We start from the raw sequence: 16,683 nt of genomic DNA, 5'->3' as shown, positions 1-16,683 counted from the left end.
AGCCCATTTTGCGGATCAGCAAGTTGTCCAATTCAGCTAGATGGTGGATTATGCAAAAGGAAGGAGAGAAAATAAGTCCCAAGGATAATATAGAATAAAGTTGCTCAGGGTTTCAAATATTAGGGACAAACTCTGTAGCCAGCTTGGTAGTTTCCTTAAAAAAATAACACTGAGGGCTGGGCGTGGTGGCTCACGCCTGTAATCCCAGCACTTTGGGAGGCCGAGGCGGGCGGATCACGAGGTCAAGAGATCGAGACCATCCTGGCCAACATGGTGAAACCCCATCTCTACTAAAAATACAAAAAATAGCCGGGCATGGTGGCATGTGCCTGTGGTCCCAGCTACTCGGGAGGCTGAGGCGGGAGAATCGATTGAATCCAGGAGGCGGAGGTTGCAGTAAGCCGAGATTGCGCCATTGCACTCCAGCCTGGTGATAGAGCAAGACTCCGTCTCAAAAAAAATAAATAAAAAATAACACTGAGATTTTGAATAGGATTGTGCCACTGAGAGGTGAACTCTAGAATACCCTTGCAGAGGAGATAAGAAGAAAATACAGGAGGAGTTCTAAAGCTCAGAGACCAGCTAAGCCACTGATGCAATCTTCAAGGTATGGGTTCATAAGGGCTGAAAGTGGAGCTGTAGCCATAGACATGATGGCAAGTTGGAAAAATGAGGAATGCACAGATGAGATACTTCAAAGATAATAGCTAAATAAAAGATAAAATTGCTTCATATATTTAGCATCTAAAAGGATAGGAGGAGTTGGGGAGTGAGGATGTGATCTCTGTGATATGGTGTTTCTATTACCTGTCTGAACATTAGAATACTAAGACAGGTGGACCAGGAAGCAATCGATACAAAGGTGATCAATAAACCCATGGAAGTAGATGAAATCTCAAATGAAAGGGGCTAAGAATAAAATCCTAGATGGACATAGGAAGGGAATCACAGAGGAAGGCAAAAGAGGAATTGCCTAAGTGTTCAGAGAAATACATGCATTATGTTTTGTCCAGGAAGCCAACAGTGGATTGAGAAGAGGTCACTCAGTTTGGCAATTAGGAAGTTAATGGTGGTCATTGCCAGCCGCACTCAGCGGCTTCCGTGTAAGCCGCTCTTATTTATCACATAGATTTTAGAGTGAAGTGAATGAGAAGTAGAAGGCAAAACATTAAATGCAGTCAATTTAGACTATCTTTCTAATAATTTTAGTAGTAAAGAGAAGACATAAAGAACATGGAAGACTGAGATCCAAAATACCTTTTTTTCCCTCCATATTTGAGAGTTTTGATTTATGATTCCCCAAGTGAAATAGTTCAATCTGCCATTTCAATTTATCTACTCACATATTGACTGACAAAGCACACTCTGAAGAGTTTTTGAAATACATGGGGTCATTAGCCTTAGCTTTAATGAGAAATTATAGTACTTTTGCTATAATGATAAGTTGGCATGTGACTATTTAGCATGTGAAAAAACCTTCAGATAACAGCTTCCATTGTTCATTATCTCATATTTGTGGTTATTTTCTTGGCAGAAAATACCATTTGGCTACAAATCTATTATTATTAAAAGAGGAATAATGGTTTTAAACAGAATACATATTCTCCTTCTGGTAAAATGATAATTGCTCCATCTTAACTCTCCATGTCCTGACCTGAAATTTCTTCTGCACTATTCTGTTTCTTTACAATTAAAGGCTTTCTACTGGTCTGTCAATAGCAACTATCTACCTTATGAAAATAGGAGATTTTGTGTGAGAGGGTATTCTGTGTTACCAGCCAAAACTTTAGAAGGTCTGCAGTTGCAGAAGCAACTCAGCCAGTAAACTGCATAGCAGACTTTGTTTTTCAGCAGCACACATCTAAATATTGTTTAGAGAACACCTATATTCTCTGCATGCACAGAGTCAGACCTGAGCACAACTACACACGAGTATTCACTTCCTAGCTCTGAAACAAATCACCTACTTATCAGTCCCAAGTAGACTACTACTACTTCCCGAAGCCACTGGACACTGTGTTCTTTGTATCAGACCAGAAATATCTCCTTCTGGGTTGCAACTATTCCTATAAAGGGCCACACAGTAAATATTTCAGGCTTTTCAGGCTAGTCTCTGTTGTCAGCACTTAACTCTACCACCGTAGTGCAAAAGCAACCACAAACAATGGCCAATTGTATCACTTTATTCCTATACAATGTTATTTACAAAAACAGGCACATACATGCCATGGAATACTATGCAGTCATAAAAAAGGATGAGTTCATATCCTTTGCAGGGACATGGATGAAGCTGGAAACCATCATTCTCAGCAAACTGACACAAGAACAGAAAACCAAACACTGGATGTTCTCACTCATAAGTGGGTGTTGAACAATGAGAACATATGGAAACAGGGAGGGGAACATCACATACCAGGGCCTGTTGGGTGGTAGGGGAACTAGGGGAATGATAGCAGGGGTGGGGAGATTGGGGAGGGATAACATTAGGAGAAATACCTAATGTAGATGACAGGGGGATGGACTCAGCAAACCACCATGGCACGTGTATACCTATGTAACAATCCTGCACAATCTGCACATGTACCCCAGAACTTAAAGTATAATAAAAAAAATTTTAAGTTATCTGAGGAATATTTGTTTTAGTTGTTTTTTCCTGCTTTGAAAAAAGTTTGAAAAACACTTATTTTACAAATGAGGAACCAGTTTTCCAAATAGGTAAAGTGATTTATTGAAGCTCACATAGCTGGTAGCTGCTTAGTGCAGAAACAAGACTAGAATACGAATCCACATTCTCAGTTACTATAGTTTTCTCTTTTCTATTGCACTATTTTGTTCTGCTTAACCTTAGGATGAAATCCATTTTAGTCAATCTCAAGTTATATTGCAACCATTTCAGAGAAGCATAATCATCATCACATATAAAGAGCTCATTTGATCATTATTATTTTAAATCTTTCCAAATTAAATTTTTTGTTTGCTTTTGCTGGCATATAGAAATACTTTATTTTCTATAATAAACTTGTCTTGAGAAATTTTACTAAATTCATTTATTAATTCTAATGTTTGTAGATTTTTACACTTTCTACATATACAATCATATTGTCTACAAATAACATCTATTAGTTACCAATAAATATTCTATAGTCAAAAAAACAAGAATCTATACATTCCTAAGGGGGACATCAATTTTAAGCAATTAAACTAAAAGATTCTTTAAAATGGAAACAGAGATTTCTATGCAGTAGTCCTTGAATTGAAAAATCACTGAAAATTCAGGATTCTGTGTAACATCCAACACCCAGTTTCAGGGTTACTGCCGATTGGCGTAACCATTTGCAAAGTTCAAGGTTCACAGAATGTTTATCTTGGCAACACTATAGATGTTTCTAGGCCTCTGAGATATGACAGCATTACCTTGCGTTAGCTAGCAATAAGAAAAGAAGCTTTGTTTGGATTAACATATATACACTCTTTATTGTGCATATCTATTTTTCCTCATAATTTGCAGGTTAGGTCCCAGGACACTACAAATGCTGCTTAAAGGTGAGTAATATGATGATTTCATTTTCAATCTTAATATTTCAAAATTGTTAATCATGTTTCCAATGAAATTACTGTTTCATGCATAAAAATACATAACTCAGACTATAATCATTTCTTTGTCTTTCTTTTTTGTAATCGCTTTATTTACATCTCAAAAGAATCAGAGGTCATGTTTTTCAAACAAATGTCATTCCAGAGGACATTTCAGATCAGGCTTCTCTATGAGTTAAACCACAGTTTAGAGTAAAGCAAACATATTTGTTAGCAAAGGTCAGTTGTGCGTCTGGACTACCCAGCTTACCTTGGCAATAGTAAATACCTTTTCTTAAGCCTCTGGGCATGCACAGAAAAAAATAATAAGAAATAAGAAATTCAATATTTACATGGAGATGTAAAGGAAGAACATACAGTTTGGGATAAACTAGAGCATCCTCTGAAATCTGTTGGGTAAGATGTGCTGAACTGGCTTGTAGACAAATGGTTCATGTGAGTATAATACATTAGATGGTGACTGGTTAGAATAAGATGGACTTCACTTTAATTGAACTTCTCTAAATGCTCCTAAAGCCATCATCAATGGTTCAATGGAATCACGGATTTTTGGAAAATTCAAGAGGGGATGGCAACTATGAGAAAACTGCAGAATTTCGGCTCTTCTACCATGGCACTGAAGTGGAAGATTTTTTTCCTATCTTCCTCTATTCAGCGAACCTTCTTTTATTCTATGTTTGTATGAAAATTGTATAGTAATGGGTAAAATGCCTGCGTGTAATTTTAGATACCTCCAAAATGCCTAGCAATGTAGAAATAAATAAGAAACCATATAATACAATATGCTAGGCCATCATAACAAAAAAACACAGAAGTAATCACTTTTATTTGAATAAAAATTGTTTTAACATAGAATAATTTTTCCTCCTAACAATAGAATATTAAAAAAAAAGCTACCAATTAGCTCTTTCATTAATACCTCATCAAATAAGTTTTAATTTGATGATATAAATTACCACCTTAATTTATATCAGGCTCCATATTGCCTCAGAACAGTTATAACTTAAAGAGAGATTAAAATATTTTATAAGGGTTCAGTTTTTACACTTTCTGATGATAGTTGAAATAAAATTCACCCATACATTTCAAGTTTTTTGAAGTTAAAAGACTGTCTGCTGAGAACTGAGAACATGTAATCTCTTGCAATTTAACTTCTTCAAATTATTTACATGGAAATCTCACAAGAAGCTTTGTTTTCTCTACAATTGAGAGAAATATTCTGGAAGATATTGGTCTCACCCAACATCTAATAAGAAAAAAAATAAACAACAAAGCATCTGTTTAGTTTTTCTTACTGAAAATGTCCCTGTACGAGAAGATTCTAATTTTGGCAGCGTGGGGGCAAGGGTAAAGGGTATAGGAGGTGGTTTCTCTAGTTTATCTACGGGTTGAAAGGAATGTTTCACATTATTTAGGAGCCTCAGCTCCCAAGGGCCCTGAAGCCAGTGAAACTCCACCCAATCTTAAACTCAGGTTGGATGTGTGGGACTCACATCATATGTCTGATCACAACCTAAATTCCATCTGGCTACTCTTGTCCAATATCCTGTGGTTCTGTGTTGCTGAGGAAAACCAGAAAAGATGAGTTACTTACCAGGAAACTAGAATCAGCTTGCAAGTGTAGTGGGAAAAAAAAGCCCCTTATTTTTATGGCTGAAATAGTCTAGAGCTGTAGCAGCATGAGTTGGACTTACAAGCTTGGTTAAAAAGCATAGGTAGGCCGGGCGCGGTGGCTCAAACCTGTAATCCCAGCACTTTGGGAGGCCGAGGCGGGTGGATCACGAGGTCAAGAGATCGAGACCATCCTGGTCAACATGGTGAAACCCCGTCTCTACTAATACAAAAAATTAGCTGGGCACGGTGGCGCGTGCCTGTAATCCCAGCTACTCAGGAGGCTGAGGCAGGAGAATTGCCTGAACCCAGGAGGCGGAGGTTGCGGTGAGCCGAGATCGCGCCATTGCACTCCAGCCTGGGTATCAAGAGCGAAACTCCGCCTCAAAAAAAAAAAAAAAAAAAAAAGCATAGGTAGTATTTTCAGTTTCTGTCTACTCTCCTAGACAATGATAAAGGCTTCTATTTCTTTGTGTCTCATTCAATGCCTAGCAGCACACAATGAATACCAAAACGTGTGTGGATTCCATTTTAAATTGAAAGACATATTCAGCCATATATCAATGGATTTGGTTACTTTTATTCGGGCATTGTTGTTTGAGCTTGTAGGAGAGTTGAAAAAGCTTACTGATTTATTAACAAGAAATACCCTAGTTTCTGAACATACTGAAGAAACAATTCTTCTATTTGATCTCAAGCTCTTGGCTTAAATCAAGATTTATCGAATAATGAACCCAATTATTTTTACTGAGGTATCCTTACATCAAAACTAAGAAATATAAACAAGCCACATAAAAATATAATCAGAAACTCATCCTCTGAGACATGAAAGAGCCGTATTTCAGCAGGGCAATTTGGAAATATCTATCGAAAATGTATGACCAACAGCTACTATTAAATTTGTAACATTCTTAAAAGTTATTACTAATTTGAAAAGCTAGCATTGAGTGATCATTCTATCCCAAAGACTGTTCTAAGCATTTTACATAAACCTTCTTACTGAATCCTAACAAAAGCCTTATGAGGTAGATATTACCTTTATTTTACAGATAGTGAAACTGAGACAGAAAAATTAGGTGAACGGCATTTGACTTTTTAAAGTAAATGTTACTACTATATTTACAGTAGCATTATTGATATGTACATATATTAATCATGCTGCAAGTTTCATTAGGAATGTAAAGATTAAACTGGCAATAACAGAGGGAAGGCATGATTTTGCAAATAACTCATGGATCCTCAAGACCATAAGTGGGAACCACTGGTCAAAGATTTTGCTGTTCAACCTCTTATGGCCTGGGTGGTGGAGCTCCAGGCATCTTGATGCTCCAGTAACACAGTACTTAGGATTCTTAGAAACTCAGTGAAGGACTATACCTCATTCAAGAAGCCGGGGTGGTGAACTCTTACTTGTCCTGCAGCCTCAACACTATTGCTCTGCCTTGAGCCTCATTTCATCTCCCTAAAATGAAGGAGTTTGATCTGGAGGTTTCAAAGACGCTTTCCAACTCTTATTTATCTGACTCTACAAGGAGTCAGTAAACTTTCTGTGTAGCAGGTTTCCAGCATGTCAGGAAATGAAAAAGAGCTTCCAGAAGAATGATCTAAACTTATTTCCCAGTTCCAGAAAAGTAGGAGCAACTGATATGATCTTGAGGGTATTGCCCACACAAAAGAAGCAGGTATTTTGAGAAGAATAAGATTGTATATATCTAAAATACTTTTAGGAATGAAATGGATTACAAACACATGCTACATACTTTGTCTTGTAGCCTATCACCAACCATTTGAAGAAACTTACTAGTACTGGGGGTTGTGCTATGGTAATCGCCACCCTAAAAATCTTTAAAAATAGGATTTGTACTTATGAGCATGTAAATTTATAGGTGTTGACTGCCTTAAGAAAGGCAGAAAAATGCATATATTTTCTAAAATCACATTTGAATCTGTGACTCAGGATGACCTGTGAAGGTTTACCCTCGAAAAAGCATTTGACATGTGGTATATATTCTTTTATTTTAGGGCCTGGAGGCTCCCGAGGCATGGCCAGACACTCCATCTTGTACTGCATCCTGCTGAGTGCTCTGATCAACAAGGGCCAAGCCTGCTTCTGTGATCACTACCCATGGACTCAGTGGACCAGCTGCTCAAAAACCTGCAATTCTGGAACCCAGAGCAGACAGAGGTAGGTATAAGCTTTGTAGCTTTTCTTTGTGCCCTGGAAGAACTCAAGGATGAAGTCAGCAATATCAGGAGTGCCACACAAAACAATGGGAAAAATGTATATATCTCAAAGTTAAAATTTACACATTTGGATAAAATTTGAAGTCTTTCTCTAATGAGGTTGAAAGGAAATCTACTTTTGTTCTCTCTACAAAAACAAGGGGTTTCAAAGAAATTTAATTAAGAATCTGTGCAACATGTCAGTTGACTAACTTGCTTAGAATCACTACTCAAGCTTTTTTTTCAATCAGCATATAACTCTGCTTGCCTACAGTTAGTGAGTTAATTATAGAGAATTTTCTACTCATTAAACCGAGTCTAACAGGACCTCAATTGAGCAGAACTGCTAGCTATTAGCTTGATTATTGGCTTATACAAAATGGCAACAAAACTATTCATTCTTGATAACATTTAATAATTCAGTCTTTTCACCAATTCAGACTTCTTATCCCCCACAGTTTCTTTAAATCTGTTAAATGTTTCTGTACCACTGAGACGCTCACAAGTTAGAGGAGAAAATCATATACTTAATGTGTTTTAACCATTACAACATTTTTTAGGATCCTTATTTTAGAAAACTATTTTTACATATGTAGTGTGAATCTCATTAAAATTACCAATTGACTTCCCCAATAAACCATCTACTAAGTATGTAAAAACAGATTTGTTTACAATATTCCTCTACTCAAGAGTCCTTCAGTAGCTCCCTGCTACCTACAAAGAACAGCAAATATTCCTGGCCAGTTACACAAGCTCCTCCCTGGAGAGCTACCTGGACATCCTCTCTTCCACTTCAAATCTTTGCACATGTCACTTCCTCTAAATTCCCTTCCTTCTGTGACCTGAAGAATTCATGTGAATTATTCAGGATGTTTCTTTCATGTCACTTTCTCTTTGCATCCTTAGTCCCACAGCACCCTGTGTTGTCCCCCTTTAAGCAATTTGTAGGATCTTTCTCTCCTTTCATCTTTCTTTGCCCTCCAGTCCATTTGAGGAGCTCCAACATGGCTGGCTTCATGGTGTAACATGTGCAGTCACATAGGACCCACACTTAGAAGGGCTTCATGCCCTTAATGATCTGCCATTGCTATCCTGAAGTTCTTAGTTTTGAGCAAGAGGTTTCCCATTTTCATTTTGCACAGGGCCTCACAAAATATGTCTGAGTTCTATTAAGTGGTGAGAACTGCATATATGCCAACCTGCCTAATTTTTCTATGAAAATTTTCTTTCTTTTCTATTTATTGTAGTTAATGCTCAATGATGCAGGATCCATGGTAAATACAATCATTCTAAGCAACTTTTTCTTCACTATTACAGGCAAATAGTAGTAGATAAGTACTATCAGGAAAACTTTTGTGAACAGATTTGCACCAAGCTGGAGACTAGAGAATGTAACTGGCAAGCATGCCCCATCAACTGCCTCCTAGGAGATTTTGGACCATGGTCAGACTGTGACCCTTGTGTTGAAAAACAGGTAGGTGACCATGCGCATGTCCAGGAAATATGGATCACAATAGAGGGCTCGGATTCCCTGACAAGCTTAACAACACAGTAATGCTGAATTACTTCAATTTCTGAAAGTCAATTGTCTCAGCTTCCATTCAGGGAAAATTCCATTTAGCACTTTTTTTGGGTGGAAGAAGGAATGTATTTTATATATTTTACTGTCTTTGATCACAAAAAAGAAATTTTGCTCCCACTATTGGTATTGTACTTACCCAGTTCTGAATTCTACTGCCTGTGCCTTCTGAGAATTCTGAAAGCAAGCAAAAGTGTTTATACAGATTGAGTGATCCTTATCCGAATTGTTGGGATCAGAAGTGCTTTGGATTTTGGATGTTTTTTAGTTCTGAAATATTTGTGTATACATAATGTAGTAGCTTGGGGATGGGACACAGTCTAAACATGAAATTCATTTATGTTTCATATACACCTTATACCCATAGCCCTAAGATAGTTTTATGCAATATTTTAAATCATTTTATTCATGAAACAAATTTATGATAAGTATTTACATACACAATACTCCACTGTGCCATCATGTTGGCACTCAAAAGATTATAGATTTTGGAGCATTTTGGATTTTGGGTTTTCAAACTAAGTAGGCTCAACCTGCACTAAAATAAAATAATAATAATAATAATAATAATAATAATAATAAAAACAGGGTTTCAGTCCAAGGTTTCAAACCAGACAGAAATGAGGGAAATGAATCAAAACCTTGACTCCTTGCCCATCCTCTACATTCCCTCTCTTCACAGCAGTCCCTCAATTTGTTTGTTGTTCCCAATTGCAATATTTACCCACCTCACGCTCATTCCTGTAAGGGGATTGGCCAATGTGAACCACAGTCAGGGCCGTGCTGAGCATCTGCACAGCAGAGAAGAAAAAGAAACTCATGTGTGGAATACCTACTTTCTAAGGGGAACTCTTCTAGGTCCCTTTCATGTGTCACCTTATTCAAACTTCACATTATATTGTGTTTCTCTACCCATTTTACAGATGAGAAAGTTATTGCTTATTTGGGGTTAAGTAATTTGCCCAAGAATATATCCAACAATTAATAAATTGAATTTTTCTGTCTTCAAAGTCAGTACATTTTAGTCCTATTGTATTGCTATTCTCCCTTGACTCACCATTTTACTACTCACCATTTAAAATCTTTTTAAAGTGTAGACTATGTTAGCATTGGTTTTCACAGGGACTTCCTTATGCAAAAGAACCTCAAAATTATTTCACATTTATCCCTTCACACTATCTTTGAGATACAGAAAGGCTGTTATTGCCTGGAGGAATTTACTATACTCAAGAGACTCTCAGCAAACATTTATACATTTTATTTTGAAAATGTATAAACCATCTGGTTTCAGAGTTATAAGAAGCCTTAGAAACCTTTTTGACCCACTTTCTCATTTTACTAGATGGAAAACAGAGGCCCACCGCAGCGATTATTTCCCTAAGGGAGCATAATAATGGAACTGGAAGAATCATTAGTAAAATTTAAGAAACATTACCATAGGAAAAATCACTGTTGTGATTGAGAAGTCCAGTTTTCTCAATACATTTTGACCTTGACCCTGCCTCAGAGTTATATCTTTCTCTTCTTTCTTTTCAGACTAAAGTTAGATCTGTCGTGCGTCCCAGTCAGTTTGGGGGACAGCCATGCACTGAGCCCCTGATGGCCTTTCAACCATGCATTCCATCTAAGCTCTGCAAAATTGAAGAGGCAGACTGCAAGAATAAATTTCGCTGTGACAGTGGTAATGTTTTTTTGTGAAATGCTAAGTCTCCACTAAAAATAACTTGACTAAATCAAAGTTACTCCAATTGACTAACAGTAAAATCCATCACAGAGAAATCCCACCACATCTTAAGCATAGTGGAATGGGAGTGTTATGCTGCCAATTACCACGATATTCCACTGTTAAGTTATGGCTTTCAAGTTAAACCATTTTGACCACTTATCTGATATGCACAACTCTATAATCAGGATAATTTAAAAAGAAAGGATGTATTTTAAAAGATTTTTAATATAATTTATTATGACAAGAATATTAAGATATCATGTTGGAGGATGACTGGAGATGATACAGAAAACTTTCTTGACTGGCTCTAAAATTAATTCCAAAAGACAAAGTCAAAAGCACATACACAAATGAGCATGGCTGTGTTCCAATAAAATTTGCTTTACAGAAACAGATGGCCATAGTTCAAGTTAGTTTTAGCCCACAGGCCATAGTTCACTGACCTCCTATCTAAGGAGTCAACTTGAAGTTACAATAAAACTAAATTTCAGATGAATAAAATCCATCACTTCTTGTACTCTGGGATATCCTGAAAAGTAAAGTAAAGTAAACTAAATAACAAATTCCAATTCCACAGAAAATTGACCCAAGACCTTGGAACCCATGTTTTCCCCTCTTACTCCCTGCTTCCTGCCTTCAGCTTTGCCAACTTTTTCTGAATGTCAGACAGGAATGCTGGGGTCAGGGTTTTCCTCTATCCACTTCCATTCCAAATCTGGAATATGAAGGTGGGATGTAGGTGGGGAGATATACTTTGTGGCTATATGAGTAAGGTCATGTCACAAATGGACAAAAGAGGCAATCAGAGCAAAATCCTGATGACAATGGCGGAGGGTAATACAGACCTGATCATTATATCCATAATGTCAAAATCAAGATCTAGAACTAAAGTATAACTATTTGAAGCTTGAAAGATGGTTTTTTTTACCACCAACAAAGACTCTTTTATTCAGTAGATGATAAATCTATGAAAAATTACAAAAGAGCTGCATTCAGGCCAAAAATACTCAAAGTTTGAGAAGCCTTGAGATGCATCCATAGGTCACCAATTCATAATGAATAATTTTAGAAAAGTTAGCAGTGTAAGCACAGCAGATTGTCAGTTCATCAATAGTTATGTCCATAACCATTGATTTTAAATTAGCTGCATTATAAAGATGTGTCTGTAATGGTTGGTAAGCAGCAGCAACCCTGTCCTCCCTGTGAAACCCATGCCCTGCTTCCCAGAGCCCAAAATCCCTAGATCTTTTCATGATCCAGAAACTGATCGGTAAATCCCTGGCACAGATGTATCTGGCATCCATTCTGACTGGGTGATGCCATAGCCTTTTGGTTGTTAAATATTCCGTTGAAGATGGTATACTATTTTGCTCTCCTAAAAGCATCTACTAATGCCACTGTCAATGGGAATAGGAGGTTGTATGAATGATTGTTTTTCTGACTCGAGATGCTTGAGTTAGTTGTTTGGCCCTCAATTAACGAAGAACTATCTCACCTGAAAAGATTAACCATCTTGCCTTTCCTCCCTTATGACTGAGGTTCAGAGTTTCCCAAGAGTCCTCAAGATGAAATGGATTATTTTGATGTATACATGGATTTTTAAGCATTACCCATTAGGTTAATTCCCATGCAATACACCAACTCTTCTTTCAAAGTCGTAATTTTAAGCATAAAAAACTAGAGAATTTGCAGCTGGTTTTAAAAAATAATACAGCATTTCAGTGACACAAATAGCTTCCAATGGTTAGGAAAAACGTGCGATTTCTGCATGATTGCGTGGTTCCAAGTGTAAATGTATACAGGCATGTGCTGGCTAAGCACGGTGACTCCTGCAAATCCTGCAATATTCAAACTGTCCTTTAATTTCTCATTCTTTCTTTGGTATGGAATATTTTTATGGCTTACAATATCTCTCCCCTTATGCTTTCTATTCCATAGAGTTTTTATGGCCTGGAACCATTCTCACCTTTGTCACATCAGGCCTATTCCTAAACATCACTCAAGAGGTATCCTCTTCCCTTCATCCCTGCCCTTGCTAATAGGCTATGATATTTGTCTAAGTACTAAATAGAGTTTCTTGTATTCTTACAAATCTGGTACTCTGCTCACAAAGCTAAGCTAATGAGAACTATACTCTACATGTGTATCCTTCCTTCTGTCTAATAAAGTGTGATGGAGTTTCTTGTATTCTTACAAATCTGGTACTCTGCTCACAAAGCTAAGCTAATGAGAACTATACTCTACATGTATATCCTTCCTTCTGTCTAATAAAGTGTAATTTTAGTGTAACCATATCAAAAATAAGCCTTTGCTTAAATTTATAAGTGCTAGGTTCAAAACTTTAAAAAAAAAATGTAATATGTATAGATGCGTATTTTAATAAATAGCCTATTTCAAACTAAAATTCCCATTCTGTTCTGCCCTGAAAATGAAACGAAACAAAAAACTAGAAGTACACTGTTTAAAAATAGAGCAGCTTTCAGGTCAAGTCATGGGATGAACAGACATTCAGTTCAATCTGTATTTTCAGTCCTGTGTGATTACAGTGCTTATAGCTATAATTCTTTATAATAATAGTCCTGACATAATGCAAGATGGAAGATGTAATTATTTTAATTACACTCCTACCTTCTAAGTGAAGATTATTAACCAAAAAAGTTGAAACCAAGTACTTTCTTGGGAACTCTCTATTAATTAAAAAAATTTTAATTCAACAGAATGCCCAATCTTCCTGAGCATTTTAGTCAAAATAGTCATGCATAATTGTAGTGAGATACTAATTACATCTTAAAATAGTCAACCAGATAATCTCAAGTAAAACCTTTCATCATTGTCAGTTGGACCTGTACATGCCAGTACAGATGCCAACATCATCAAATACAGGCAAGAAGGTGAAGGGCAAGAGAGGAGATATCTGTCATTGCACGTAGGCATTTCAATTTCTGTAATATATAGTTACACACTGATTTCAAGGATCCTTATGAAATTCAGTGAGTCAAAAATGGAAGGTAATTATTTGAGCACATGAAATTTGTACCATTTTCTAAATTTGCTCACTCAACTTGCTACTGTGGTATCTAGACACTTAACTTGTCCAAAAAATAGATATAGCAAACTATATGCAGTAAAACAATTACATACAGTAATTATATATAGTAAAATATGTAGTATATTTAATAAAATCTGTAATTATAAATAGTAAATATACAGATTCTAATTTTTCACAAATTATACAATCATGTAAACAACCCTATGTCAAGATATAGAAAGTACAGATTTCTATATCAAGATATAGAAAATTCCTATAAACCCAAAAAGTTCCCACCTTCTTTCTAGTTAATTCCCCCTCCTTCTTTCTGGACATCATGTAAAGGAATCACATAACATGACTCATGTGTCTGGCTTTTTTCACCCAACATAAAATTTGAGAGATCCAGCCATGTTATTGTGTGTGTGTGTCTGTGTGTGTGTCTGTAAATTACAGGTTTTTAAATAAAAACAGTAACCTTGATCTCCCATCCTGGATCAAAACAAAATTCTGAACCTCCTGTTAATTTTCTTCTACTGAACATGATCTCTATAGCAGCTCGCTGTAATGGGAATGGTAGTCTAGGATTACTTCTCCTTTTAAAGACAATCAGCAACTAAATAATTCTGTGGTGACCCCTGTAATCTTACAGGTGGAAATATCAGTTTATCACTCCATTTTTATGTGCTCCTAAAACTCTATCAAAAATAGTGAAGACTTGCCTTCAATTTTACCTTGAAATTTAAAGCATTTGTGTTTCAAACTAATAAATACTTTCTAAAATGATAATTTGTTGCAATGATGTTGTTTGCTTTTCTTGACCAGGCCGCTGCATTGCCAGAAAGTTAGAATGCAATGGAGAAAATGACTGTGGAGACAATTCAGATGAAAGGGACTGTGGGAGGACAAAGGCAGTATGCTCACGGAAGTATACTCCCATCCCTAGCATACAGTTGATGGGCAATGGGTATGTAACACTCTTTTTTATCATCTTGGGGAGAACAGGTATCAGAACAAATGAGTCAGAAGGAGCAATGAGATACATCATTGTCCATTTTCCTCATTAACTTCTTACTAGTCCGACCAGCCCTATATCTGATTCTTCCATGTTCAGGAAGCATATGGCCATGATCCTCACTCCTGAGAAGTGAAAGCTAGCGTTTTCACATATAGTTTGTGCCAGGCAATGCTATGGACCCTTCATAAACATGGCTTGTTTTAGTTCTCATGCATCTCTCAGAAAGTTTTGGAATGGATTAGAGCAGAATGGTAGAAAACCCACCAAGCCAGGAATTGCCAGGGTGGGGTCCTGGAGCTAGGCCTTGAATGGTTGAATAACCACTCAGAAATGTCAGAAGCAAATTGAGAAACAGGGTGTCATAAAAAAGTATGCCTATGAAGTCAAAACATTAGACAAAGAAAACCAATCTTCCAGTGTGAGAAGCAAGCCCAGAGTTCAATAATGAGCGATAAGGCCAAAAAGAAAGAAGTTAGGCAAATACAGAGAAAAAGAAAAGGCTAAGCAACAATGAAAACGTAAGAGAGTAAGAGGTGAAGTGAATATAGCTAAGTATTCTCTCCCACAGACTGTGTGATGTGTGAGTAGGTCAGTAGAGCCTAATGGCGGAGGCCAGACCTATATTATTATCCACTCTCAGCTTACAAACTGAGTCTCAGAAAGCTTAAATACCCTTACCAATTCTACCAACTAGCAAATGGTGGAACCAGGATTCAAATCCAGGCTTAACCCAGGCTATTTCCACTATTTCATGCTGATTCCGGACTACATCCACCTTACAAATGAGATAACCTGGAAGAAACCTCAGGAGATCACATAGCTCTTTCTTCTAGTGTCCCTATTTCAGGAATACCCAGTCATGAGCACATTGGGGGTTTCTCAAGAGGTCCTAAATTCATTAAACTGAACCAGTGTTCTTGAACGATATTAGGATATTATGAAAAAAGCGAGCCTTAATTTGAAACATAAGAAAAATCAGTAAAGATAATCTCCTATCCTCTTCCCTTGACATAATAAAGAAACCCCTTTTAAATTTTTGGCCAGAAGGCAAATAGTTTGCTATCAATTTCTGTTCCTTCATATTGGACTTTAAAAAATTAGAATCTTCACTTAATGCTGCCAGAGTTGCATAATATGAAACCTCGAGACACCTAAGACAAACAGCCACAATTGCAAATACAACCTCATTTGATTTAAAATAAAACCCAGAAAATATTGACCCAAACCCAAGGACACCATTAACATGGAAAAACCATTAGTCTGAAAGTAAGAGGAGCTGGGTTCTAAATAACTCAGCTGATTCTAATGTAGAACTAAAACCAGTTCTGCATTATCTCACTACACCACAGCTGAGTTATTTAACAACTCTGGGCCTCAGTTTCCTCATCTATATGTTGGATGACTATAAACTGATGTGAGGTTTTGTCCTAAGAATGTCTAACTAGTGGTGATCTCAATGGAAGTGCTACAACAACATGTTCTTATCCATGTGCAGAAATGGTTTCCTTCTCTTGCTTTGGCTGCAAGAAAACGTCAGCCAAAAACTCCCACTGATAATCCATTTTCTAATGTTCTGATTGATGAAGGGTGACATTTCAAAATCACCTTTTGTTCAGTTGATCTAGACTCGAGTTACAGATGGGGAGGACCACATGCTATGTGTACTTTGGCTGAAGGACTATGTGGCCCTCTGCCAACCAGAGCTGTTGTCCCAAGGATTCTCAGAAATGAGCAAAGCCTGCTGGCTCAGGACAACCAGTCCTGCCTCCCCAGGGACTAAGAGTTTTGAGAATTGCTTAACGTAATCCTGTTCTAATCTGCTGGCCCTAGAATCTCTGCCTCTCCTCTGTGCCCTGCTCCCCAACAGATTTCAAACCACAAGAGAAAAAGCTTCCTGAGTGGCT

At 37.1% G+C, this 16,683-nt stretch overlaps 1 protein-coding gene across 3 annotated transcripts in view; it reads left to right on the top strand.

Annotated features, from left to right (window-relative positions):
• Positions 1–3,386: 3,386 nt before the first annotated feature.
• C6 (complement C6) overlaps positions 3,387–16,683 on the top strand; it is a 69,506-nt gene continuing 56,209 nt past the window's right edge. For 2 of the 3 annotated variants that reach the window (XM_064375939.1, XM_064375941.1), the window contains exons 1-5: positions 3,387–3,543; positions 7,228–7,390; positions 8,746–8,902; positions 10,544–10,688; positions 14,587–14,728. In XM_064375939.1, coding sequence (XP_064232009.1) covers positions 3,531–3,543; positions 7,228–7,390; positions 8,746–8,902; positions 10,544–10,688; positions 14,587–14,728 — 620 coding nt within the window. In that variant the 5' untranslated portion in view covers positions 3,387–3,530. Of the gene's footprint in view, positions 3,544–3,839; positions 3,991–7,227; positions 7,391–8,745; positions 8,903–10,543; positions 10,689–14,586; positions 14,729–16,683 lie in introns of those variants that run through there. The other variant, XM_064375940.1, reaches the window with a different exon arrangement.

Source organism: Aotus nancymaae, unplaced genomic scaffold (genome assembly GCF_030222135.1).
Source record: "Aotus nancymaae isolate 86718 unplaced genomic scaffold, 86718_ANA_hifiasm-v0.15.2.pri h1tg000014l, whole genome shotgun sequence".
In the NCBI taxonomy this organism is placed as follows: Eukaryota; Metazoa; Chordata; class Mammalia; order Primates; family Aotidae; genus Aotus; species Aotus nancymaae.
The sequence above is the reverse complement of the archived record's forward strand: the minus strand, read 5'-3'. Positions and strand labels throughout refer to the sequence as shown.